This window comes from Nipponia nippon, unplaced genomic scaffold, assembly GCF_047370975.1.
Source record: "Nipponia nippon isolate SJK-2023a ecotype South Korea unplaced genomic scaffold, ASM4737097v1 scaffold_32, whole genome shotgun sequence".
Lineage (NCBI taxonomy): Eukaryota > Metazoa > Chordata > Aves > Pelecaniformes > Threskiornithidae > Nipponia > Nipponia nippon.
The window spans coordinates 1,911,651-1,936,115 of record NW_028262350.1 but is presented as its reverse complement, the minus strand read 5'-3'; the positions used below and the strand labels follow the sequence as shown (position 1 = coordinate 1,936,115).

Genomic DNA, 24,465 nt, shown 5'->3' with positions numbered 1-24,465 from the left:
CTAGCGCCCGGCTCGTTCTTGCTGGGGGTAGCACCAGGGTAGGGGTGGGGGGTGGGGGGGTGCCTGGGGGGGGTGGCATGGTCAGGGCTGCGGCACCCCAAGTCCTGGGGGGTTCTTTGCTGTGGGGAGGGCATCCCAGGACCCCCCATCTGCCCTCGCTGGCTCTGGCCATCCTCAAAGCCTGGGATGGGGCAGGACTCTTCGGGGTCCCCCCCTGCACCCCCAAAGCTCTGCCCTTCCCAGCCCCCGAATGCGGCAGTCACGTCCCCCTGCGCTGGGGCCTGCAGAGCCCCGATGCACTCGTGACACCCCGGCACGGTGCGCAGGCAGCCCTGCCCCGGGGGCAGCGGGGGTCGGGGCGTCCCCGCCACTGCGCAGGGATGGGACCTGTTTGGTTTCCTCTTGTCCGTATTTTTTTTCCAGCAGCTGCCGGGTGAGGCCCATCCGCCGCCCACAACAGGAACCTGGGGCACGGTCTGGCACGACCCCACTTCCCCGGCACGGCGAGGGCCGGGGCAGGGAGAGCCTCAGCCCCCCGCTGGCACCAGCCGGGCTGAGAACGGCCACAGCTCGTGCCAGCGATGGCAGCCTGGGGCTGGCTACACGGTCAGGTCCCCCCGTGGTGGGGGGCAGCATGGCTCCTCCACGGCCCCCGCCGGCTGCCCGGGGGCCGCTCCCCGCTCCTGCGGCCGGTGGCAGCACCCAGCCCGGGGCGGGGGGCCCTTGCGCAGGAGGTGGGCGAGCTCAGCCAGGCTGAGCAGCGCCGAGATCAGCCCCACCACGAAGTAGAAGTGGATGAAGACGGTTTTCTCGGTGGGGCGGGAAACGAAGCAGTCGACGTGGTGCGGGCAGGGCCGCCGGTGGCAGACGAAGAGCGGCTGCACCCTGAAGCCGTAGAGCAGCGCCTGCCCCAGCAGAAAGCCCAGCTCAGCCGCGATGCGTACCACCACGCTGCCCACGTAGAAGGGCTGGAGGCGGCGGGCGCGCTGGCTGGGGGCCCCCCCGTGCCCTGCCTTGGCCGCCTGGTGCACGGCGAAGATGACGAAGAGCGCGGCGGGGGCCGAGAGCACGACGATGTGGAAGACGAGGAAGCGGTAGTGGGAGATGGGGAAGGCGTCGTCGTAGCAGACGGGTTTGCAGCCCGGCTGCTGCGTGTTGCAGACGAACTCCTCCTGCTCGTCCTCGAAGACGTCGCTGCCCACGGTGGCCAGGACCAGGATGCGGAAGAGGAGCATCACCACCAGCCAGAACCGCCCCACCATGGGCGAGTGCTCCTGCACCGCGTCCAGCAGTGAGCTCAGGAAGCCCCACTCGCCCATGGCCGCGCTGCGGGAGCGGGGTCAGTGCTGGGGGGACGCCGTGCCCGCGAGGATGGACCCCCAGCGGGCAGCACGGCCCCTTCAACTCACCATCCTCCATGGCAATCCCAAACCCAGCGCACCGTCCCCGCTCACAGGAGGGTGCCCGGGCAGTGCCAGCCCAGCTCACCCCTGTCACAAGTGTCCCCAAGCGTCTGCTGTGCCCTGGGACTCGCTCCCCCAGAGATGGGTCCAAGGACACCAGCTGGGGCAGGACCAGCAGGGTCCCCATCCCCTGTCTCCCCCATATTCCCCGAGTCCCCCCCAGCCCCAGCCCCATGGGGTTGACCCCGGTACCTGCGGAGGCTGCGGTCCGCGGTGTGCCAGCGCGGCTGGCACCAGCTGTCCAGGGTTGTGCGGGACTGTCCGGTCCCTTGTCCGGCTGGGATGCGATGACGGTCCCGCAGCCACGCCTGGAGTCCTTTTAAAGAGACAGAGCAGCCGCAGGGGCGCCCAGAGGGGAAGGAAGGGCTCGGCTTTGCCGGGGGGGGCCTCAAGGACAAACGCTGCCCCTGCCCCGGGGCCAGCAGCCGCTGGGGTGCGGGTTGGTGCAGGGGCAGCGGCCCCCATGCAGAAATGTCTCTGTGCCTTGGCCTCCCCAAACCCCCAGGGCCTCAGGGTGCCAAGCCACGACACTCAGCCCCCAAAAGGCCCCCCCAGAGCCGGCGTCGCCTCCCTGACCTTGGCAGAGCCCCGGTGCATTGGCCGCATTCAACCGTGCCACGACAGCTCCTACCCTGCGGTCTTGCCCGGGGTGCTGTGCCCAGGGGGTGCTCAGGGCTGGCACCGGCCCTCCCTGCTCCGTGACGCTGTGCCTGGGCTGTCAGGGCCACGGAGGGCCCCATGGACCATTCCGGGCTGTCCCCGGCTCCGGCGGCATGTGCTGGCAGAAAGAGCCACGCCGGCCGTGCTGCTGGGCAGCCGCTTTTCGAAGTGCTGTGACGCTCCGTGAGCAATCCTCCCTGGCACGGCCAGGGCTCCCGCCAGCCCCAGGCAAGCGCCGACGGCCTTTGGCTGTGCCTCAGGTTCCCTTTCTGGTAACGGGAGCTGAGCCCTGGTCCCCCTTGGGCCCCTCGGGACGCGCGATGGCCGGGCTGGGTTGGTGCCCGATGCCCCACAGCTCCGCTCCCCCTCCAGCGTCCCCAGCGCCCCGCACAGGGAGGTTTTGCAACGGAGAAAATCCCGGTATAGACACTGCGGTGCACTCTGCGTGTGCGTGTTCGCACCCACACAGCTCTGCACACACATTTGGGGTGATGCCGGGGTTACCGGAGCAGCCCACGCGGCACAGCCGCGTCCTCGCCGTTTGCCGTGCGAGTCACAACAACCGATTCTCCGGGCGCGCTTGCAGCAAGGAGAGCCGTAAATAGCATGGCCCCTCGGCAGGGACGCGGCGGAGACGCTCTCCAGAGCCCGGCAGTGGAAAATCTGACAGCGCTTTCCACACTTGACTGGGTTCCAGGAAAGCACCCAACCACCGCACCAGTCCGAGACGCGGAGCAGAGCTTGCGCCAAGCCCTCTGCTCCGCCATCGCGTCCGCGATGGCGGAGCAGAGGGCTTGGCGCAAGCTCTGCGATGGTTGTTTCCCTAACAATGCCAAAATTGGCTAAATCGGCGCTGGAAATCACCACAGAAACAAGGAGCACGGTTATAACGGAGGTGACCCGTTTACACCAGTCTTAGCAGAAGGCGGGAGCTCCTCGAAGTCTGAGCTTCACCGACTCACCGTGAACAAAGACAAGCCGGGGCTCTGGAGAGGTGGCGTGAGGGAAAACCGAGGGAAGAGGTCGGTGAGGACAACTTTTTATTGAAGAAAGCTTGAGTAAAAACAGTTTTATTACATAAATATTAAGGACAAACTCGGGACAAGAAGAAAAACACAGAAAACATTTAAATAGACAGTTAAATACCCCTCAGTGCTATAGAAATGGCTCCCTGAAAAGCAAAACACGACTACGGGTAAATACTCCAGGGAAGTACTTCGAAGGGGAAAGATGGCGCTTCCCCGCTTCTGCCGTGGAACGCGAGCGCTGGAAGTCGCAACCACGCAGCGGCACTGAGGCGACGAACAGGCCCGACCGCGCAGGGGACCGCGCTCTTCGTGCAGCCGGGCGCGCGGAAGCCCGGGGGAAGCTCTTTGTCCCCAGGAATGAACGGGCAGGAGAAGCCTCGTGCCGCCGAGCAGCCGCTCTGCACAAGGGCCTCTTCCAGCGCCAAGGACGCGGCAGAGGAGCTCAGGGGAAGCTGCTTTTCCGACGCGTGCGTTGGAATAACCAACCGGCTCTCCCACCAGTCCCCCCAGATCAAAGATCCTTGGATGGCAAGCGCTCAGCTGGCACGGCGGAGACGCCCGTTTCGCTCTTCAGCAGCACAAGGCAGTGGCAGTCACGAGCAGCTCTTACCTGAAGATGACCTCTGGGCTGAACGAAGCTGAACACAGGGTTTTTTGGCAGCCAGACAGAAGATAAAACTGCCAACACTGAGCAGAGCAGGGAGACAAGCCCGCACAAACCTCCGTTACTAAGTCTGAATTTAAAAAACCAAAGGCTAAAACGCAACATGGCGGAGGTTGAGCAACCGGGGCCTGCACAGACATAAACAACTGCAAAAAGGGAAGAAAACCACTACCAAACTCGGTTCTAAATGCCTACGCCTCACGTTATGTCTCTGTGGTTGTGGAGCTAAAAAATAATAAAACAGATAAGCTTTTAAGATCTCTGAAGAGGAAGGTGTCTATGTGAGAGGCTATTTTAAAGGGTTTGATATGTTCTAAAGTCTACTTGAACATTAAAATGACCACAAAGTGTCCAAAGATTCCAGCTAACTAATGGGTAAGGGGGAAGGGCATCAGCACTAGCTGGGCACACAGCTCCAGTGTTCACGAGAAAGGGGGGTTCCTGTTCAAACAAACCTAACTTACTTAAAACCAAGAAAAAGAGAGCTGTGTGCACTTATAACAAACATTTTTGCACTAGCTTAAATTCAGTGAAAAGATTTCCTAGTCTGAGATGATGTTCTTTGGTGACAGCTTCTCAGGAGCTCTGCTGAAGGCTTGCTTGTAGCTTAATTTGGATCAACAGTTTAAAATCTTCATAAAAATTCAAAACATATCATCTTCATCGGACTCCTCCAAGTACCGGACAGGCTTTTTGAAACGCCCAGGCCTGGTACGGGGCACGGCTGCTATGGGGCTGTCTGCACGAGCGGTTGAATCAACAGTAAAGCTGTCGTCGTCTTCCAGCTTGGATTTCTGGAGGGAAAGCATAGTCGAGAAGTGAATCATGAATCTGAGCGTAAACACGGAACGCAATTAGCACAAAACGCCCCACTGTGGCACGGGTAAGGTGGCCGTTCGGACTGACGAGACCGAACCAACGATCTGAGAGAAGTCCGTGCGCCCGACCCCGGCAGCAAAGCCGGGCGTCGCAGGCAGTTCTACCTCTACCACGCTTTTCCTGCCAGAACAACCGGTGCCACGCTCTGCGGTACCCCCTCGGCTCTGACGGGTGGCGGAGTACAAACCTTTGCTGCAACAGATTTGGAAGGCTTCGAGCCAAAATCATCCGAATCCGAATCCAAAGAGCTCGGCTGCCTTTTGGTAACTTTCCGCCCCTTGGTCTGGTCAGACTTCTTGTCACCCGCTGCTGTGGCCTCAGAATACAGGGATCCCTCCTTCACCGCTGCCTTGCTGGATTTGGGTGCAGCCTTTTTCTTGGCTAGAATATCCATGATGGAGGGCTGGTTATCTGAAACAGAACTCTGCGTTTAAACCCGTCTTCTGCTGCCTCTCTTCTCATTCGCAGTTTGTGAATTACTTCCAAGACAAATACGGCTCTGCGCTGTACTGCGAGGTCAGCGCGCAGGTCGTCTCGTTTCGAAGCGTGGTTTTCTAGAACGATTGCTCTTTACCAAGATTATGAGAAATGAGGTTGTTTATCTGCTTGGTTCCATTACATTGAGAAGAGCAAATTAAAATGTGCCCAAAGCAATTTACAGGCTATTTCAGATTGAGAAGTCCTAAACTCTCAAGGCTGCGTAACCAATCTTATACCTTCCACGCTTTTGCCCAGGGAAGGAATGAATTTACCGTCTATACTGAACAGTTACTTGTGGAGTTCTTTCCTACCTATATTTTGACATTTTTTTAACAGCATCTTGAAGCATGTCTCCAAGTAAAGCTGAAACGAGCAGGCCATTCTTGAATGATACAGGCTTTCTCAATTCAGAAGTGGAAGAAACAGCTATTTTGCTGGGAAGTAACATGCTACTTTACTGCTGGGATCAAAACCAGCTCGTGACGGAAGATGCAAAACAGCTTTCAAAGCTTCACAAAGACTCTGGGCAGTTAAGTTTAAAAAACCTGAGTCAATTGCTGTAGATTTATGAGGTCGAGCTAGCACTAAATAGATCAAGCCACCCCAAAGAAGCTTTTCTTCTTCCTGGGAAGCAAGCTACCAAGTAGCTTTCTTCCCAAAAAGACATGAAGTACAACATCGACTGCAAGACACAAATTCCACTCGGATTACTTCTGCCAAGTATTACATAGCACTGTAGGAAGCATTCACTTTTCCTGTTCCCAAACTAAAATTCACTCCCTTCAAGCATGTCTGAGATGAACTAGAACACGATATGTTTGGAAACAAACTTCTTCAAAAACGACAACAACTAGGCAACCTTTGCCACAAACCTCGGATCTTTTCTGAAATGAAAACTGAAGTCTTTCAGGCCTCTTGACGTCTGGCACAATCACTCAGACTTGTTTCCCACAGGAATAATAATTGTTATCTAAAAATGATCTTACTAAACTTCGCCTTACCCTTAGCGGCACCGGCCTTCTTCGCTGCAGCAGGTTTTTTAGATACGGCCTTACCGCGAGGCACGGAGACAGAAGGAACCGCAGGAGCTTGACTCACATTTTCATTAGCAACGTCTTGGACTTGAACTGAATACAGAAAGCAGAAAGGAAGCCTGAAACAGTCAAATTATCTACTCTGGCTATAAACATTAGAGCAGAAGGAAGTAATTTTGATCCACTTTATAAAAAGAACAACTATTAAAACTGGATTAATCACAAATTCGAGTTAGAAACAGACAAACAGTCTGGTGCGCCGAAACCAGCTTGTGCCCTAGCATCAAAGTTTCTTTGCAAGATCTCGTGACTAACGCCTGCCTTTGTCAGCGTTAAGCGCTGTCACGTGCCCAGTGCGCTCTCGTGGGGTTTTAGGAAAATCAACAAGGTTTAGAAGGTCTTGTACTCACCAGGGATAGCGCTTTGCGCTGGCTTCTGCTTGGGAGCTTTAGCTGCTTTTTCAGTGGTTTCCCTAGAATACAAAACCCCAAGTATTTTTTCAACTTATGACGTGCTAAATAGGTGCACGGAAGAAAAAGAGCTATTAATTTCTATATAGCATTGACACTAGAAGCACAACTCATTTCCAGCGACTGTGTGGAGAGATACTCACTTTGGAGCGGCTCTGGGCTTGGGAGCAGGTTTTTCTTTCGAGTTTGTATCCGATTCAGTGTTGCCTTCGCTGTCACCCTGAAATTCAGACTCCTCATCTGAGCTGAAGGGATCTGCATCTGAGTCCGAACTGATTACGGTCTTGACTTTGGCTGATGAAATGACACAGGTGTATTATTTTACACATTTGGCAATATGCAGCTCAGTTTCTTTTTCAGTATTTTAGCTGCGGTTATTAAAAAAATAAAGATCTGAATAAAAACAAGCAGATATTGAGACTGCCAGTGAGAAGACTCCAAATCACAAGTGTACTCTGGGCTCGCTTACCAGCAACGCATTTGATTTGCCAAGACAGTTGTGTAATTAAAACCAATAACCTTATTTCTCTAGTTGCCCTTGAAAAGCATTGTGAAAATCTGCTCAAACGGTAGAAATGTTTAGTTGTTATAAACAGTAAAATAAATAAGCCTCTTGCGAATTATTTCTGCCCGAGATCTCGGACTCCGGGAGCTCTCTAAAGTCTGGTCAACGTTCTCCTCCACAGACTGCGCCTCTTCTGCATTTGTGTCGCCACTCACCTGCTGCTTGGCGAACCACTCTCTCTCTTTGAGGAGGTGCTTCAAAATCAGACTCTGAATCAGACCCTGAGTCAGACCAAGGGTTTCGTTTCTTCATTTTCTTTAATGGCTTAAATGGTAGAGTGGCTTGTCTCTTAGCTCCTGAAAAATATTGGGAGGCAGGATGAACCAGCAAACTTCAGGCTCAGCAGTTCAAGCTCAACTTAGAAATACATCACTAAATTCAGAGGATTCTGGCTTGAACACTGAAGAGAAATAGTAATCTATACCGCTTGACTGTTATCCAGGATCACTTTCTCTCTCACCTAGTTTTTCCAAAAATACTGATCCTAGATGTTACTCATCACCTTCAGGAAGAGGTCAGATAACCAAATTTACAACCCTTCCCCTCTTTCCATTGAGGGAATAACACATAAAAGCATTTACCTTTCTCGGTATTAAGCTTCTGCACCAATCTCTGCTTAAGGCCTGAAGGCTCTTTGTCTCCCGATGTGTCGTCTTCTTGATTCTCATCGAATTCATTTTTTTCACCCTGAAGATACAAGCAGATATCAAAGAGATAGCGAGTCAGCTCACACCGTTGGCAGAGGCACACAGAGTAATGTAGAAAGGAGCTGCTTATTTTAGATGTATTTTAGATGTGTGAAAGTTAGCGATACAAGAGCTCAGTCTGTGAAACAAACTGCATGTAAAATTAACTACAGCCAAGTAAATCAGACATGATCTGTCCCCAGATCAGGTGACTTAAAACGCAAAATCCAACATTAACAAAAACAGGAACTTTGTCCCCACTCCTGAGAGCGCTTTGGTACCGCCTCAGTGTGCTGATGGTATGGCTCTAGGGTGTGTTGAGGATGCAGAATTGAACAGGGTGGGTTAAAAACAACAGTGCAAGCTATTTGGAAAAACCGTTAGAGGGAACCATCTGTAGGAAAGGAGCAATCTGTCTGGTGTACAGGTCAAAACAGGTGAGGGGATATTTTAATTTTCTATGTTGCAAATGGCTGAACGGCGTCATTTCAACTAGCCCTATACAAAGAGTTAAATCTTCATTATCTCCTTGATATCGAGAACAGTAATGGCATTAAGTGGCTGAAAGCATTACTGGAAATGCAAAGGCTGTTCTAGAGAAGCGAGTTTACTAGCTGTACTTCCTGCCTGCTAGAGGATTTATAAAATCCCCAAGACACCTAGAACAACCTTACTTGCATCGGCTTTTTCATTTCTAAGCTACCACCCCATCTCTGACATTGTGATATACGCTCTTGCCAAGAGTTTCCTCTAAGCCATCTCCTGATACGTTAGTGAATCCGTTCTCCTTTAGACTGGAAACATCCATTTCCAGTGTTCCCCGTGTCCTAAGATTCTGTCCCTCTGCCCGAATAGCTGCTTCACCAGGACAAGTTCAGCTAACGAGAACTTGCATTTCTTTAGGACTGCATGGAAGAGGATGTAAAGAAAGATAAAGCATTCAGAATGTTCCCTTTTACCTTTATTTTCTTTTTAGTTCTCTTCTCTGCCTCGGCCTTCATCTCTGCAGTTATCCGAGGAACAACCCTTATGCCATGAGGTGATGGCATTACTTCTGACATTTGCGCCTTCTTCACCTTCGTTTTCCCTCCTTTCACCTTTGAAGGTTTACCAGCAAACCCTGCCATCTCATCCTGAATTTGCTTGGCTTCCACTGCCTGCAGAGGTGAGCATAAAATAATGCAACCATGAGAATACCAAAGAAACAACGTACTGCTGAAAAACCCCACCGTCACCGCCCTCGCAGTAAAGCACTCTGTACTTGCTGATAGATTTCCTACCATCAATTTAAATGAAGCTTCCTGCTCTGCTACAGATTTGCACATTTTCAAGCAATGATTTAAGCCAGAGCTATAGTTTGGCTACTTGAGGAGTAAGAAGAGACACAGGCAGTGAGCAGGTGGGATGGTGCACAGACACCCGCCCACAACTTGGGCTCTGTGGAGTGAAGTCCAGCTCCCCTCTTGCCTTTCCAGTGTCCAAAAAGCCCTTTGACCTGCATCTCCTCAGACTATATCCTAGTACTAGTTTTCTCTCAAGCCCTCCTAAAACTCCTCGCCACCATTCAGACTGGTAATTGACCTCCTTCCGATGGCCACCTTGGTGGTCTGACTCCCTGGCCCAGAGCAGCGCTACTCCTATCCAAGCTAGGAAGGTGAAGAAAAGCTTTCATTCTCCTCAGTGAGTGCAAGACATAGGAGTTATCATTTTTAAGTTTCCTTGTTATGACAAAAAAGTCAATAAAGAGCTGGTGGGTAAGACTCCCAAGGGAGTCAGTCATCTGCACTGAACACTGACATACATCAAGTTCTTCAACAAAGACAGCAAGGTCTTCCTTCCACAGGTCAGAGGGACTCTTGCACTTAAGGTCTTCCAGCTCCTTTTCCTAAAGGGAATCACAGTTGATAATCATTAGTCATATTTTAATTCACCATTAAAAAAATACATTATATAATAAAGCTGTTATAAGAGAAGGAAGGAACATACTTTTTTATCCCTCTGCTTACAGAGCTCGTCTTTCTTCTCTTTAGTCAGATACCAAAGGGGCATGTTCAGCAGGTAGTTGAAGTCTGGTCCGGTAGCTGCGGCTGATTCTGTCTCACTCTCCTCCTCGCTCTCCTCTTCTTCCTGAATGTGGATTTAAAACAAGCATTGCCAACAAATATATTGACATACAAGGGTAGAGCTGTTGATCAAATTTGGACTGCTTCACAGGTACTCCATGCGCTTGTGGTGTCCTAGACTCTTCTAGAACAATTCGGAAATGGATAGTTACGCTTCTTAAAGCCTCAGCTGCTATCGCACAGAGGAATCCATCTGCAAAAACAATTCTCCAAATCTCTTTTGCTCTACTCTCTTTGGTGGTCTCTCTGTCTTGACAGTCCACATTCTCTCCTCAGGCTACTTAAACCCACCATCTTCCTCACAGCCCTTCCACAACCATGTCCCACGGGCGGAAGGAAACCCTTAAGAAGCAGCAGAAATTACTGTGGCAGGAGGGCTTGACCCGACAGACTCCAACCTGAACGACTAGGTCTCAGTGCCTTCTGAACAAGAGACTGAATTTTTGCTTGTTTTATGGTTCCTATCGCAGACATACCAGCCACGCGAGCTCTTGAATCCTGCAAACTGAAAAGCAACTTGGGCTTCTTCCTACGAATTATGAAGCTTCAGAGATAGGGGCTGGTTCAGATCTGTTTAGAGAGGGTGACGGAAGCATTACCTTGTTTTGCGATTCCTTCCAAGCCTTCACTGGATCGGATTCATACCCTCTCTGGACAAGAACTTGAATCAACTCTTTCTTGGGTTTGTTTTCTGTAAACAGACATTTCAGGATTGTCAGTTAGTGACCACTACCAATCACTGTTAGGAAAGACAGATGAGATGAGCTTTAAATTTTGGATCCCATGGTTCTATAGCAGCTCAGCTCCTATCGGGCTCTAAAACAGCCTTTCCCCATCAGAGGTGGGGCATGTGGAAGAGCCTGAAATAACACCTAAAAAGTTCCTACTTAGCAGGCGACTTGTCAGGTCAGCATTGCTCCTATACCTGTCAGGAACACCTGCCACAGCTCTGTAAATATTTTTCTTCTTCATTTCCATATATGCATTTCCCCTGCCCTAAGTAGTTTTTGAACTTCAAAAAAAAGGTGTGATAGTATCAAAAAGGTTTCACGATAACAAGCAGGCAGGTGGAGGAACCCCCCCGATAGCACTCAAAGGCTTTGGTATAGCTTGTACCTCATTAGACTTCACGGGGGAAATTTATGCTATAAGTGCCTCAACCAATGGAAATGCTTCCGCTGGAATTTGTTCCTTTTTAAGATATCAGAAGCAATCAACCATGAGACACAAATACAAATGAAACCAGCTCTGTCAGCCTTGGAACTGCTTATTACAAAAACCCAAGAAAATGCATTTCAGGGGAATTATTTCTCTTCCTGAGTCAAGTCAGACAGACACAGGCGCTTGGGATTATTGGGCTGCCTTCAGCACAAACCACAAAGCATCTTGTGACGCTTTGTCTAGCTGCATCCTCCATGCATGCAAGTGAAATACAGACTGCCTTTTAAACCGAGGTGGAAAAGTTGATTGAAAAATTTGAATGCTGGGAACAAAGATCTGTTTCTTTTTCTAGCTCATGATTCTCAGATGCTGCTAACTTCAGTATCTTCTAAGTATGAAACCCCAATCCACGGAGAACATGATCTGGAATATTGTTGCAGAGGTTCACAAAGATAACACAGAGAGATACGGCTTCCTGAGAAGTATGCATCCGAACAGAAAACACTACCCCCGTTCTAACCCCACCGGTACTTAACGCTTATTCCTACTGCGTCAGAAATAGATAGGAATTATTGCTAAACTATTAAAAAAAATTCCGCTCTCAAAATAGTGTCAAACACACAGTAGGAAAGCTGTACGAGTATCCCGTTTTAATTAATATGTGCATAATGCTCTACAGACCAAGGATACTCTGTGAAGCTTTTTCCTCTTGTATGTTACTGGAACAGAAAGATAAGCTCTGGTGTAGTTTGTTAAGAGCCAGACCTGGGCTGAGTGGGTGCTGACAGAACTCAAGGGAGCCCCTCGTTCTTCTCCCAGTTTCATAAACCAAGGAGCCAAGAACAATGCATACCGATCACAATTTTGCCATCGATTTTCTCCAGGATGAAACGAGCCTGGTTGCTCAGTTTTGCAGACTCGGCACCTAGCATTCCAATAAGCCATTCTTTTCTCAAATTGTAATATCGGAGCCTGAGTTCAAAGAACTCTTTAAGAATATCCTGGGGAGAGTTGTACTTCTTGAGAAAGCCAACATGGTCAAAAAGAACCTAGAGGAAAGAACGCAGGCATTACGATCATAAAACTGATTTCCAAAACCACTGAAAATTACCTGTGACACAGGTGTGATAGTACAATCGAATTATTAGCAAACAAATTATAAAACCTTAGTGTTGTTTTAGAAATTACTTCGGTTTGCAAGCACAGAAGCAGAGACAATTTTAGAATTTCAAAGTTCTTGAAAACACACAGTAGGGTTAAGGTTGGTTGAATCTTAAAGCTATCTGTAGGATAAACATCTTGCATCAAGCTTCACACATTGTCAGAATCCCGACCTCACAACAAAGGTCTCTGAACTGTGTGATCTCAGTTTGCTCTGACTCCTTCAGGCAAACCCATACCACACTCTGGGCCCATCCCCAAGCTGGTCTCTTGACCTTTTGCAGGTATATTTAGAAAGCTGATTTAAAACCAGTAACAGCAGAAAAATCAAAGCGAATAGGTTACTGCAAAAGAGTATTTTTGTTACGTGCAGCAACTGCAGCTGTCCACACAGCCTTTGAGTTAAACCAAGAACTTTCTTCAGTAAAATCTATTACATACCATGGAGTTGCATGTTAAACTTGTTTGGAGTTTGAAGACCTTATGCAGTCCCACTGCTTTAGCTTCAGCTAGTTTTTCTTCAGTCATCTTCACTATAAACTTCACTGTCGTGTCTGTGTGATATTCTTTATAGTCTGTGATTAGGGGGGGTGTCTTCTCAGTCCCATTTAACATGGGCTCCAGAACTTGCTCTTTATAAGTCTGAGAAGAGAATCAAAGTCAGACCCATCTTCCATGGAGATGAAAAGCTCCAAAACCCACTAATCACTTTTTGCTTTACAGGGCAAACGATACCTTCCTAGGGCAAATGCACTGTTTATTACCTGTGTCCATGTTCTGACAGGCAGCTCAGTGATCTCAATGGTTGTAGAATCAAGGATAGACACTTCACCACTTATCACATACTGATTAGGTCCCAGCTCATCTATCGTGCCTTTGAAATTCTTGTAACTAGGAAGCTAAGCAGAAAAGAACACGGGATTCAGCTTTGTGTTGATGCTTCTGTTTTTAAGCACTTCCATGAAATGCTCCAATATGTGCTGAACACACTAACGAGTGAGACATCGTTTTTTAAATACATTATTTACCATTGGCAGCGGCTCTTCTCCATCCATCAGACGACGGATATTATTCACAACTTCCCTGATATCAAAGTTGGGGATCTTACAGGACCAGCCAGTACCAATCCCTTCTGCCCCATTTATCAGCACCATTGGAATGATTGGCATATACCATTCTGGCTCCACACGCTGATTGTCATCATACAGGAACCTCAGGATATTGTCATCCATCGGTGGGAACAGCAACCGTGCTAGTGGGCTAGAATGGAAAAGAGAATTGAAGCCCAAATTCTTGTTACAGAACAGTGGCCACCATGCAAAAAAATGCTAAGAATATTTAAGAGAGTAAGAAATCTTTAATGCTGACCTGAGCATGGTAAATATGTATCGAGGGCTCGCAGAGTCTTTCCCACCATGGAGCCTCGTGCCAAACTGACCAATAGGCTGTAGCAAGTTAAGGTTGTTACTGCCCACAAAGTTCTGAGCTAAGTTAATAATAGTCATCATCAGCGATGCCTGCAATAAAGGAAGGTTTGAAGCTAAAAATGCAGAATTCTTCACCAAACAGACAAAGTTAAAGGCAAAATTCACACCAAGAACAGAATTGACAGAGAGGATAAACTCAACTAATAAAATACTAGAGGAAACTCTCACTGAAAGTGCATCCCAAGACCCTCCAGTCTGGATGACTCGACACATTCCAGTGACCCACAAAATATTGCTATCTACCTGTTCTTGAAGCCTCCGATGAAAGATTCTACCAATCTCACAAGGGAAGCTTGTTTTAGTACCTAACTTCTCCTTACCAAGGTAGAAAGGTTATTAACATCTGCCTAAATCTACGACAAATAAAGCAGGTTTTTCCTGTTCTACTTTTTGAATGAAATATACTCCCATAAAGTCTAGGCAGGACAGGCAGACTGACCAATCTCAGAGTGAATTAATATTGAAGAATTAAAAGCAGATATATGGCCACTTTGCTTTGGTGTTTATACTCAAACATCTAATCCTGCTTTAGAGGCACCTTAACCATCAAGTCAACAGAAGGGCTTTTTTGCCTTTCGTTTAAAAAGCATTTTGCACAACCAGGCCAGGTTCTTACTTCACCATGATGGTATGAGGACATCTCAGCTACAGAACCAGCCAGCTGAGCGACCTTCACCTCCCGCTTATCGTTTCGTTTGAAACATGTGAAAAGAACTTTTCTTTGACCTGGCTTCAAACCTGTATAAAAAAGAGAAGACCTCGTCATTAGAACACACGATGTGCTTCACTTCGCTTCTGCTCTCTAGAGACTAAGAACTACTTATACACCTAAAGATTCTACACCAGGAGAGTCAGGTACTTGCAATAATATACTACAAAATGGACAAGACATTTAATTCAAAGATTAAAAAACTTGGGCAGCAGAAAACGGACTTCAGAACACTGGCCCTGAAAACTCAGCAGGTTACCCTCGTTCTGATGATATGACATAGAAGCACCCATTTATTAAGTTCTGGGGAACACACTATGAGGAATCACTATCTTGAAATAACTTACCATCAACCAGTGACGGGATTGATCTTTCATTATCTGAGTTTGAGAACAGGACTAACTCCTTGTTGATGAAGTCGTTGTATGTCAGGTAATTAGTATTTTTCCCATATAGGTATTCCTACAAAAAACAGGTGCGAGATTGCCTTAATTTTACCAAGGTCTAATCTGTTTCTTAGCTCATACTTGGCTAATTTTGCTAAAATGGAAGCTCCTTGTAAGACTGGCTAAACACAGCTCAAGCGCTGACATTTTTAGCATGGCAAAGCAAAACATTGCTTCCCGTGATGCAGGCCCTTTTTTTTTGAGAAATAAAGTCTTCATACAGTCCTGCTCGAATTATCATTTCTGATGAGTTATACATGAAATTAGCTGTTGGACAATTGACAATGAGGCTACACTGATCAGATGAGAGAAGAAGCTGCTCTGCAAAATCCTGAAACCTTTTAACTGTCCCGTAATCCAGTGCCTGACTCACTGACTCTGAGCTGAGTGCCGCTCTAGCATGCCAGACGGAAGCCGAGAACAGCCCCAGGGAGAGAGAGGAAACCAGTTTCCTTCATACACATAAACCTTTTACCTCCGGCAGACCATGCAGCTTCCGTTGTCTTCTATCCTCCATGAAATTAGTCAGCCACTCCTTGCGCTCTTCTACCTTCTTCTTGCTAAAGGCCTGTATGTTACAAAATGAAAAGTAGCTCAATTCTAGGACATTTTCTGGTGTGCCCTATTGGATCACTTGAGAAAAAGAAAGCATACAGGAAGAGTTTACCGAGGAGAATAACATGCTGAACAGGCTGACTTAATAGCCCAAGAAGTGCAATAAAAGGTTCTTGTAGCTAAATATATTAAAAGCATAATTTCCATCAGTCTTTTGGGGACGTGGTAGTTAGGTTTAAATGTATGGATTTTTAACATAACTGAAAACTAAAGCAGATTTGGGGAAAAATTAATATTTTGGGGAAAAATTAATATTTTGGGGAAAAACTTGTTTTTTTGGCATTGCCTAACAGCTCAGAACACTTAAGAGTCAATAGCTACTGAAGGTGAAGAAGTTCACAGAAGCGAGGACTGCTTTAATCCAGTGGTGAACCATTTTGCAAGAAGAATCTGGGGGAGAAAGGGGAGGTCTGACTTGGAAACAAGTGCAGCAGAACATGCAGAAAAATGTTAAAGGAATATTTACTATTGTGTCTGAAAATGTCAATTGGTTTGTAGTGATTAGTTTGTTCTGAGCTATATTTAAAAACCATCATTAAAAGGGTACTCTTGGCCTGAGGTCCGTGGACAGATTTGCTTCTACTGGTTAGACTAAAGCCGTAGCCTTGGTAACAAAGAGATCGTCTCAAGCCCAAAGGCCTTCAAGAGCATTTTAAGAGAAAATACACAGCACTTTAATCAGTAGAATACCAAAGGTAGTAAGTCAGCAATTAGATCAAGTGTTAGTTACCAGGGTGATCGCAGCATCATCTTCAGGCCCAGAATATTTGAAGCCAATTCGATGTTTAGCCATATCTGCAAAGTATTCTTTAGCCTCCTTCGATGTGCTGGTACCCAAACCTGCAGGGACAGTACTAGTTAATCCTAGTAACTTCTTGCTTAAATTAAGTTGCAGTTTCAAAGAAATACTTTGCTACGCTTACTTTCTGTGATGCATCATATAAATGATCAGCATGAAGATGACTTACTGAAAACTTAGGTTACTTTAAGATGAGATGTCACAAAAATCACAAGAATTACAGATAAGCGAGCAGTTGCATGTTGTACTCTTGGATTTTGACTGTAATTCCTGTAGATATCTGAAATTATTAACTGCAAATTGGAAATGATTCCTCGTCACCCAGCCATTGTTCTGCAGTTGGCAACTTCCTTATTGGTATTAAGCAATGCTGGAGTAAGTACTTAGCTTACAGCGCTAACAGTACACAAGGACTGGACTGCGGAAAATAGCACATAAAACAGCATAATTGCTTAAGAGGGCTGAAAGAATGGTTACCTACAATATTGTAGTTCCATTTTGAGAGATTTTATTGAGATTTTATCCAGTTAGAGGCTATTGTTTCCTTACTTTTATAATTTTATGTCACTATGTATTTGTAATCAGAATATCTTACAAGGGAAGAGACTTGGAGGTCAGCTGGTCCAAACCCTTTCTGCAAAAGCAGGGCTAAGTCTGAATTTAATCATGAATGCTCTTACTTGGATCATTTAATTTCACCATATTAAGTTTTCTACAAACCTTTATAGTACTTGATCTTCCATGAATTGTAGTTCTGTGTACTGCTTTTCCATTCTTCAAATTCAGGAATGCTGTAGAACGCAATTTCTTCTTTGTTTTTAGAGGCCTACAATGAACAAATATTTTAACTGTGAAATGAGAGGCAGCTTTGGACCAATGGATCCTTGCTTCTTCACCTTGCCATCTGCCCAGCCCTTACCTTTATGATGGGAGTAATAAATTCCTCCAAAAAGTTGTGTCTTAGAAGAGATGGCCAGTTGTGATGGATGAAGTTAATCAGCAAACCTTTGATATGTGATCCATCTTGATCCTGATTTAAAAAGAAAAAAATAGAAAAAAAGACATATTTAATCAGGGACATGACGGAATTGACAATTGTTAGCTTAATAGCAAATGATTCTGTAATTCCAGCTAACTGACCCTATTAACTTTCACTTCTAAAAAGGTGACCATGCGTTGTTTAACTACTGAAAATTAAGAGAAACAGAAAAGTCACATTCTTGGTGAAAAAAGGTATCAAGGACTGGTCAAGGACCTCGAATCAGCAGACTGGAAAGACAGTATTTAGCTATTTGGTGATGCTACCCCCCCTCTACTTTATCTGTTTTGTTTTGTGGCTGAAAAGACATTATGACCCACTGAGATATAGAATGATAAAAAGAAACGAATACAGAGAATTAGGTACAACAATGGCAGTGGGAGAAAGGCAGTATTTTCTTCTTTCCTCTGTATGCAAGTGTTGGTTTTTTTCCCTCTCCCAGTTTTCAGTTTTAGTGAACCTAACCTGATCTGTCATAATCATAATCTTTCCATAGCGAAGAGTCTTTAAAGATTCTTGATCTTCATAGTTCTTTTTATACTGTAAACCCACAATCTTGATGATGTTGTTGATTTCAGCATTTTCCATAATCTGGAAAAGATCACACGGAATAAAAACTTGTCTTTCAGACTTAAAACGTAGCTCAAAAAACTAAAATTATCCACGAGTATACCGTTGACTGAGCTTCGTCTTGTCAGTGTTTTTTTTGCTGTTTAGAAACTTATCATTTCTAAACTGATGCCTAATGCTTAAATTATTCTAGATCATTCCAAATGTTTTCTAGTCCACAACGCAAACACTATCCCTTCAGGCAAAACACCGAACAGGACTTAATATTCCCACTTAACCAGCAAGGCAGGCTGAAGATGAGACTACGCTCAGGTGTTTAAGGCACTACTCCTCCGAGTTACACCGTTCCAGGTGTTCAGCTGTACTGACTCAGTTAAAACACACTGCATGACACAAAGCACACCGTGCCTTCTAACATGCAGACTAGAACGATTTTCCCACTAACCTGCTTATGAGAAGCTTCTCTGACGTTGAGTATTTTCCCACGAAGGGGAAATACTCCATATTTGTCTCTACCGACCACTCCTAGACCAGAGACAGCCAGTGTTTTGGCTGAGTCTCCCTCAGTCAGGATAAGTGTACAATCTAAAGAATTCTTGCTGCCTAAAAAAAAAAAAAAAAATCAAGTCAATTTTCTAATTAAGAAGTGAGCCTGCATACTCACAAATTGAATGAGAATAAGTATCTTCTAATACATACAGGTTTTGTTGCGCTGCACACAGTAAATGGGGATAAACACAGTAAATGGGACTGTAAAATGGGCAGAAACTATAACCAGTTTTCTCATTTTTCTTTAGGAGACAATTCTTTCATGTTTCTAACGAACAAGTTTTAACTCTTTTTGAATGAATTGGCTACAAAGGATGTAAAACACTTACCAGCATCATTGGCATCATCCAGCTTAGGAACACCCTTAATCTTAGTGTGTTTCACAGCCGAACATTTCTTATTCAGCTGGCTCTGAGCTTTAAATTTTACCCAATTTAGGATACTTTCGACAATGCCACAGCCAACTGCCTGCAATACAAAAAATAACCCCAAACAATTGTGGGGAAAGCCTTAACAATGACGGAATTTTAAGTTATATACTTTTTCTTTAGTTCATGACGTTACTTCAAAAGTATGTATTTGCCATGTTAAACATAAGATGTGCTTTCACAGACATCTTGATTATCCGTGTATATCAATACTTACACCCTTAGTAAATTTTTCACTCAGTTTACAGGTTGAGCCAAAGTTCTTTGCCTGCAGAGTCATGTTCTCCTTTGTCTGAGAGTCAAAGGTTGGGTTTTCAATTAAGGCATTCACAAAAAGCCACATGTGGTTCTTCACCTACAGTGAAACACAGCAAACATCACACGTTACGCAGGCTCGTCTCAGTAACAGCCGCGCATTCCGACATTCGCCTGTCAGAACAACACACTGAGGAAACACTCAATTATTGCTGAATGGTTTTGAATTTTCCTAGATGTCTTGAAAGAATTGAGGACAGCTAATGCACATTCGTGAACAGTGTTATATGATTTGGGATGTCAAGGAATCAGCAGCTCTCAGCCTAAACCGGTATTATCCAACAGACACTGAGTTCTGCTGCATCTATGCTGACTTATAGTGTTCTGATTACAAAATACATCAGCCAAAGAGAAGATTGTGACTTGGCTTAAACTGGACAATATGAGACTTTTGTACTTAGCAATTTTATATATATTGTCTGTACAATGGAACTATGTATTATTAACGTAGTAATGCGTTAAGCTGTAGTTACAATTTGCAATAATAGTAGCGTTGTGCTTCCCACTGGGGAAATTCTGGCATTGTACCTGAAAAGGCTTCACTCCAACTCCGTTTTTGTTCTTCTTTTTCACAACATCAATGAGTTTAGTCACAAGCTGGTCAGCTACATAATCAACGTGCCTGCCACCCTAGGGGAAAACGGGACCAAAGACCTGGTGGTGATTCCATTGAAAAAAAAAAAAAAGTATGTGTACCTATTTAAAACTTTAAGCACAGTCTTTGCAACATTAAGCAACTAAGTATTTTTCACTAACATGCATACATTTGAAAATGGCTAATATTAACGATACGGCATAAACTAAAGAAGAGTTACCTTTGTAGTGGCAATGCTGTTGACAAAGCTAACTTGCTGGAAGCCTTTTTCACTTAAAGTCAAACATACTTCCCACCGAGAATTTACTTCCTCATGGATAACCTTAAGTGCGTTACCAGTTTCATCTACTTTGTCCTTCAGATAGAGGTCCACATAACTGCGGAATCCTTTCACCTGCATACAGATGAAAGCAGACAACGCGTTTATAACAGCTCCTATAAATACTTCATTCATATCCTCCTGAAAAGTGGGCAGAGAAACCACTATGTGCAGTGACGTAAATTGCGTCAACAAAATCTCACTGTTTAAAAGGCATGAGAAATACAGATATTACTGTTTCTTTTAAATGCTCACTTACAGGCAGCTTCTGTCCATTTAGGAAAACTTTGACATCCTTTGTGGATCCAGCAATATCATATGCTCTTCGAGACATTAGTGCTACAATGTCTTTATCAAGAACTGTCATTTTGAATTTTGACAGATCAGGTTGGAAAGTGACACACGTGTAATCTTCTCCATCAAAATATTTCAGTTTCATTTCACCAGCCTTTCCCATGTTGTCTGTCCAGGTCTGAGAAAAGGAGGTTTTGTGAGTTGCAAGTCTAACACACAAAAGCAACTAGCTTACTTTTTAAAAGCAGTAAGCTGATTTACGAGTTTTAAATACTTTCAAACAAAAAAAACCAACCCCACTGTTTAAAAACTAGATTCTGATTATGTCTGCTCATTTCGTTATTCATTTCAATTATATTTGGTGATACAGCAACTGTCGGCCAAATTTATTCTAATCACGGTGCGCTGAATGCAGGTTACGCCTAGATTTTTGGAACAAAAACTTAGGGTCTTACTTGAAACTCTCAGGTGTAACCTTACTGAAATGAGAAGCATTCATACCTGCTTGAATAACTTTTTGTATTCACGACATGCAGTTTCCACAGTAAATTTTGTGCTAAATATGTTGCACAGTTTGGCTCCATAACCATTTCGCCCACCTGGAATTAGAAGGAAAACAGACTTGCGTTATTACTTTTGTTCAAAACTAAAAGAATTCCGCAGTAACAGGAGTTCAGCTACTTCAGCACAATCAAAGTACAACTGTCAATAAGCAACAACATCCTACAAACCCAGTACGTGACTACAAACCCATATTTAATTGGGATTAGCGTTCAAAGAGAATTTTTCCTGTTCTCCATGTTTGTACCGTTATTACTCTAAAATAGAGCATGGAGACGTCTATCGGATGGACTCAGAACGCTGTTTTCTTGTTGCACCAAGGACCCCCTTCCCCCCGCTTTAGTCCAGTTCACGCATTTAAACCGATCAGGCTGCTCAAGAATATTAGCGCATGTTTGAGTGTTCCCTACCTGTGACTTTCTTTTCGTTGTCATCGTAGTTGCTGGATGTTAGTAGCTGTCCGAAGATAAGAGCAGGCACGTAGACCTTCTCCACTTTGTGTTCAACAACTGGAATACCTTTCCCATTGTTCCATACACTGATTGTGTTATTCTCTCTAGGGGAAAAAAAAGTGTGGTTTTTAAGGCTGCAAATGACTGAACTACGAAACAAGTATCATACAGAAGCTCTGGGGAAAGGCCACCATTTCATCAAGAGCAAATCTCTGTTCAGCAAGTGCAGAAACAGCCAGCAGAGGGAGGACAAGTCAACAAAAAAATTCTCAGATCTGCAGATACTCTCTATGAAATGGACCACCACACAAAAATCCTCTGTCTATGCTCAATGACAGAATAAAAAGGTTGAGAGGAAGAAAAGAGGAAAACGGACACAATGGAAAACAACAACAAAAAAGCAGTTGTTTCACCAGTCAGCACGCTAAGAGACCAAAGGACTGAACAAAGAAAAAGGCTTTCACAACTGGTGAATTACATTTGGTCTGACTCGGATCAGCCGCATCGCGGAGCCCTCCAACACTACCCCAGCTTAGCAGAACAGCATCCGAGTGAGAAAATCTAACGCACTTGAGTTGGGAAGGCAATGAACAAAAATGAAATAAAACTTACACGTCAATTGTAACTTTAATGCATGACATGCTTTTATCCCTCTGCTTGTTGTCTGCAGCATTGACTAGAACGGAAAGATTATTGTTATTATATTACATTCTCAATCAAGACAAAACTATTAAGTGCCTTCAGTAGATTACAAAAATTCAATACGTTACTAATAATCATCTTGGTATGCAAATATTTTGCAAGTTACAGAGACAAGTACTACAAGTTAATATAGAAGGGAGAATTTTGGGCTGAATGAAATTAGTTTTGTAATAGAGTGCGCCATCATCCCGTGAATAGCTTACTATTAAGCAGCGCTAATGGAAGGACATTGGTATCCGATATTTCCAAGCACAATCAACAACGTACCCTGCAAACACCGTCCGTCAAATTACGCAATAGGTGTAACTTGGTCAACAACGCAACTGAATAGAAGTACACTTGGTCAGTTCTTAGATTTAGTTCCAGTTTCTTAGACATTCAGCGCCTATTAATAACTTGTCAATCACTGACTCAGCAGGTAGGTCACCTTACCTAGAATCTCATCAAAGATTTTGTATAAGCCAGGCACAAAGGTCACATCTCTGCAGTTCAGGCCCACGCCCTCATCAAAAACCCACATTTGCTGAAAAGAAGGCAAGAAATACATAAGACCCCAGGTACACCTCCTCTTCCCTGCCATCAGTTTGTAAAGCCGGTGTTTTGTCCTTTATACACAGATGTTAATGACGCCTCACCTGCCCCGAGGGGTTCAGGCGGCTTAGCCCCACGACCCTCCCTGGCCCCGGGCCTCCCCCCGCACCTGGGTGACCAGCTCCACGGAGCCGATGTAGGTGTCGGGCCGGAGCAGGATGTGCTCCAGCTGCGTCTTCTTCTGGTAGATGTGCTCCACCGAGATCTGCTTCTTGGGGCCATCGCCCTTGGGCAGCCGGTGGTTCTCATCCGCGGGCTGCTCGGCGGGAGAGACAGAGGCGGTGAGGGGCAGCGGGATCCGGGAGGGGAACCGAGGGGGGCGAAGGGGATCAAGTCGGGGGCGGGGGGGAGTTGGAGTGGGCCCGGGCGGCGGGAGGCCCCGACGCGGTACCAGGGGAGAGAGGGAGGATCCCGAGGAGAAGGTGGACGGGGGAAATCTCAGGGGAACGGGGGACCTGAAGAGACCGGGGGGAAGAGGCCGCGAGAGGGGCCCGGGGAGACCCCGAGGGGGCCCGGCGGGAGCCGAGGGAGGCCCGGGACGGCGAGGGGACGGGGCGGCGGGGGAACTCGAGGCCCTGCGGGGAGAGGCGGCCGCGCTGTGTGGGGCGGGAGGGAGCGGCGGGGCGCCGCACGCACTCGGAGGGGCACCGGGGACTCCTGGAGCTCCATGGCGGCGGCGGCGGGCGCTGCTGAGCGGAGGCGATGGCGGCCCCAACCGCCTGGCGCGTTTCAAACCTCTGCTCAGCCCGCCGAAACCCTCCGCCAATCCCTGCCCGCGGGCCCCCCGCGGGCCGCCAATCGCAGCGGGAGGGCGGGGACAAGCGTCGCGCCCCTCCCGCCCTCTCGCCAGTCAGAAGGCGATCCGCTCATTCAAACCAGCCACTCAGGAGGGACAGCTGCGGGACGGACAGCGATATTGACCAATAGCAGAGCGAGGGGGAGGGCGCTGTGCGGCGGGCGCCAACGCTAACCCAGTTGCCGTTGGTGCTGTGATGTACTGGGAGGCGCTGGGCACGAACCGGGGACAGACTGGGATACACTGGGACCTACTGGACAGGCCCTGGGGACCCACTGGGCTGGTCCTCATGTCACACTGGCGCATACTGGGCAGCCCCTGGGACCATATTGGGCAGGTGCCTGGGACACACTGGGACCACTGGGCAGGTCCTGGGGACACACTGGGCAGGCCATGGGGACACACTGGGGCATACTGGGCAGGCCACAGGGACCCACTAGGACCCAGTGGGCAGGTCCTAGGGACACACTGGGACCCATTGGGCAGGCCCTGGGCAGACACTGGGAACACTGGGGCACAGCACTGCCTCTTCAACCGGCCACTGGAGCGTGGCCCCGTGTGCCGACCCCGCAGCCGCCGACCGGGGGCTGCCGCCACGTGCAGGCAGACACCCGAACCTCTCCGCTGCTGCCCGAAGCCCACGCCCCGGCCCTGCCCGCGCCCCCTTGCCTTCCCGCTCCTCTGCGGAGAGGGTGACAGCGCCCGCTTCTTGCGCATTCTGCCTCCGTCCGCTGCTGGCGCTCCAGGAGGGGCCAACCCCGCTGCCTGCAACCCGGGAGAGGCAAACTCTGCCGCCCGCGCTCCCGGAGCGGCCAAGCCCGCTG

At 47.1% G+C, this 24,465-nt stretch overlaps 2 protein-coding genes across 4 annotated transcripts; both read right to left on the bottom strand.

The window, feature by feature from the left end:
- Nucleotides 1–71: 71 nt before the first annotated feature.
- Nucleotides 72–2,266, bottom strand: GJD3 (gap junction protein delta 3). Of its 3 annotated transcripts, XM_087770183.1 has the most exons (3): nucleotides 1,656–2,266; nucleotides 1,014–1,274; nucleotides 72–905 (listed from the first exon to the last, which is right to left on the bottom strand). In XM_087770183.1, the coding sequence occupies exons 1-3, from the start codon at nucleotides 1,926–1,928 to the stop codon at nucleotides 600–602; spliced, it is 840 nt and encodes a 279-aa protein (XP_087626309.1). In that variant the 5' UTR covers nucleotides 1,929–2,266; the 3' UTR covers nucleotides 72–599. The 3 variants fall into 3 exon arrangements, with proteins under 3 accessions (XP_087626309.1, XP_087626308.1, XP_009460215.2); XM_087770182.1 differs by having other exon boundaries at nucleotides 72–1,274; XM_009461940.2 differs by having other exon boundaries at nucleotides 72–1,326; nucleotides 1,656–1,784.
- A 676-nt stretch (nucleotides 2,267–2,942) lies between these two features.
- TOP2A (DNA topoisomerase II alpha) lies at nucleotides 2,943–23,564 on the bottom strand. The gene is made up of 35 exons (XM_087769965.1): nucleotides 23,482–23,564; nucleotides 22,955–23,101; nucleotides 22,687–22,777; nucleotides 22,165–22,228; nucleotides 21,511–21,656; nucleotides 21,041–21,138; nucleotides 20,505–20,717; nucleotides 20,147–20,320; nucleotides 19,860–19,961; nucleotides 19,234–19,371; nucleotides 18,918–19,056; nucleotides 18,485–18,642; nucleotides 17,935–18,060; nucleotides 17,350–17,460; nucleotides 17,151–17,256; nucleotides 16,362–16,471; nucleotides 15,492–15,584; nucleotides 14,918–15,032; nucleotides 14,478–14,599; nucleotides 13,743–13,891; nucleotides 13,403–13,634; nucleotides 13,139–13,273; nucleotides 12,816–13,016; nucleotides 12,067–12,262; nucleotides 10,652–10,743; nucleotides 9,916–10,056; nucleotides 9,731–9,814; nucleotides 8,889–9,086; nucleotides 7,825–7,930; nucleotides 7,399–7,539; nucleotides 6,822–6,972; nucleotides 6,619–6,680; nucleotides 6,176–6,301; nucleotides 4,882–5,105; nucleotides 2,943–4,609 (listed from the first exon to the last, which is right to left on the bottom strand). Exons 1-35 carry the CDS (start codon nucleotides 23,512–23,514, stop codon nucleotides 4,460–4,462), a joined length of 4,674 nt encoding a protein of 1,557 aa, XP_087626091.1. The 5' UTR covers nucleotides 23,515–23,564; the 3' UTR covers nucleotides 2,943–4,459.
- Between the last annotated feature and the right edge of the window lie 901 nt (nucleotides 23,565–24,465).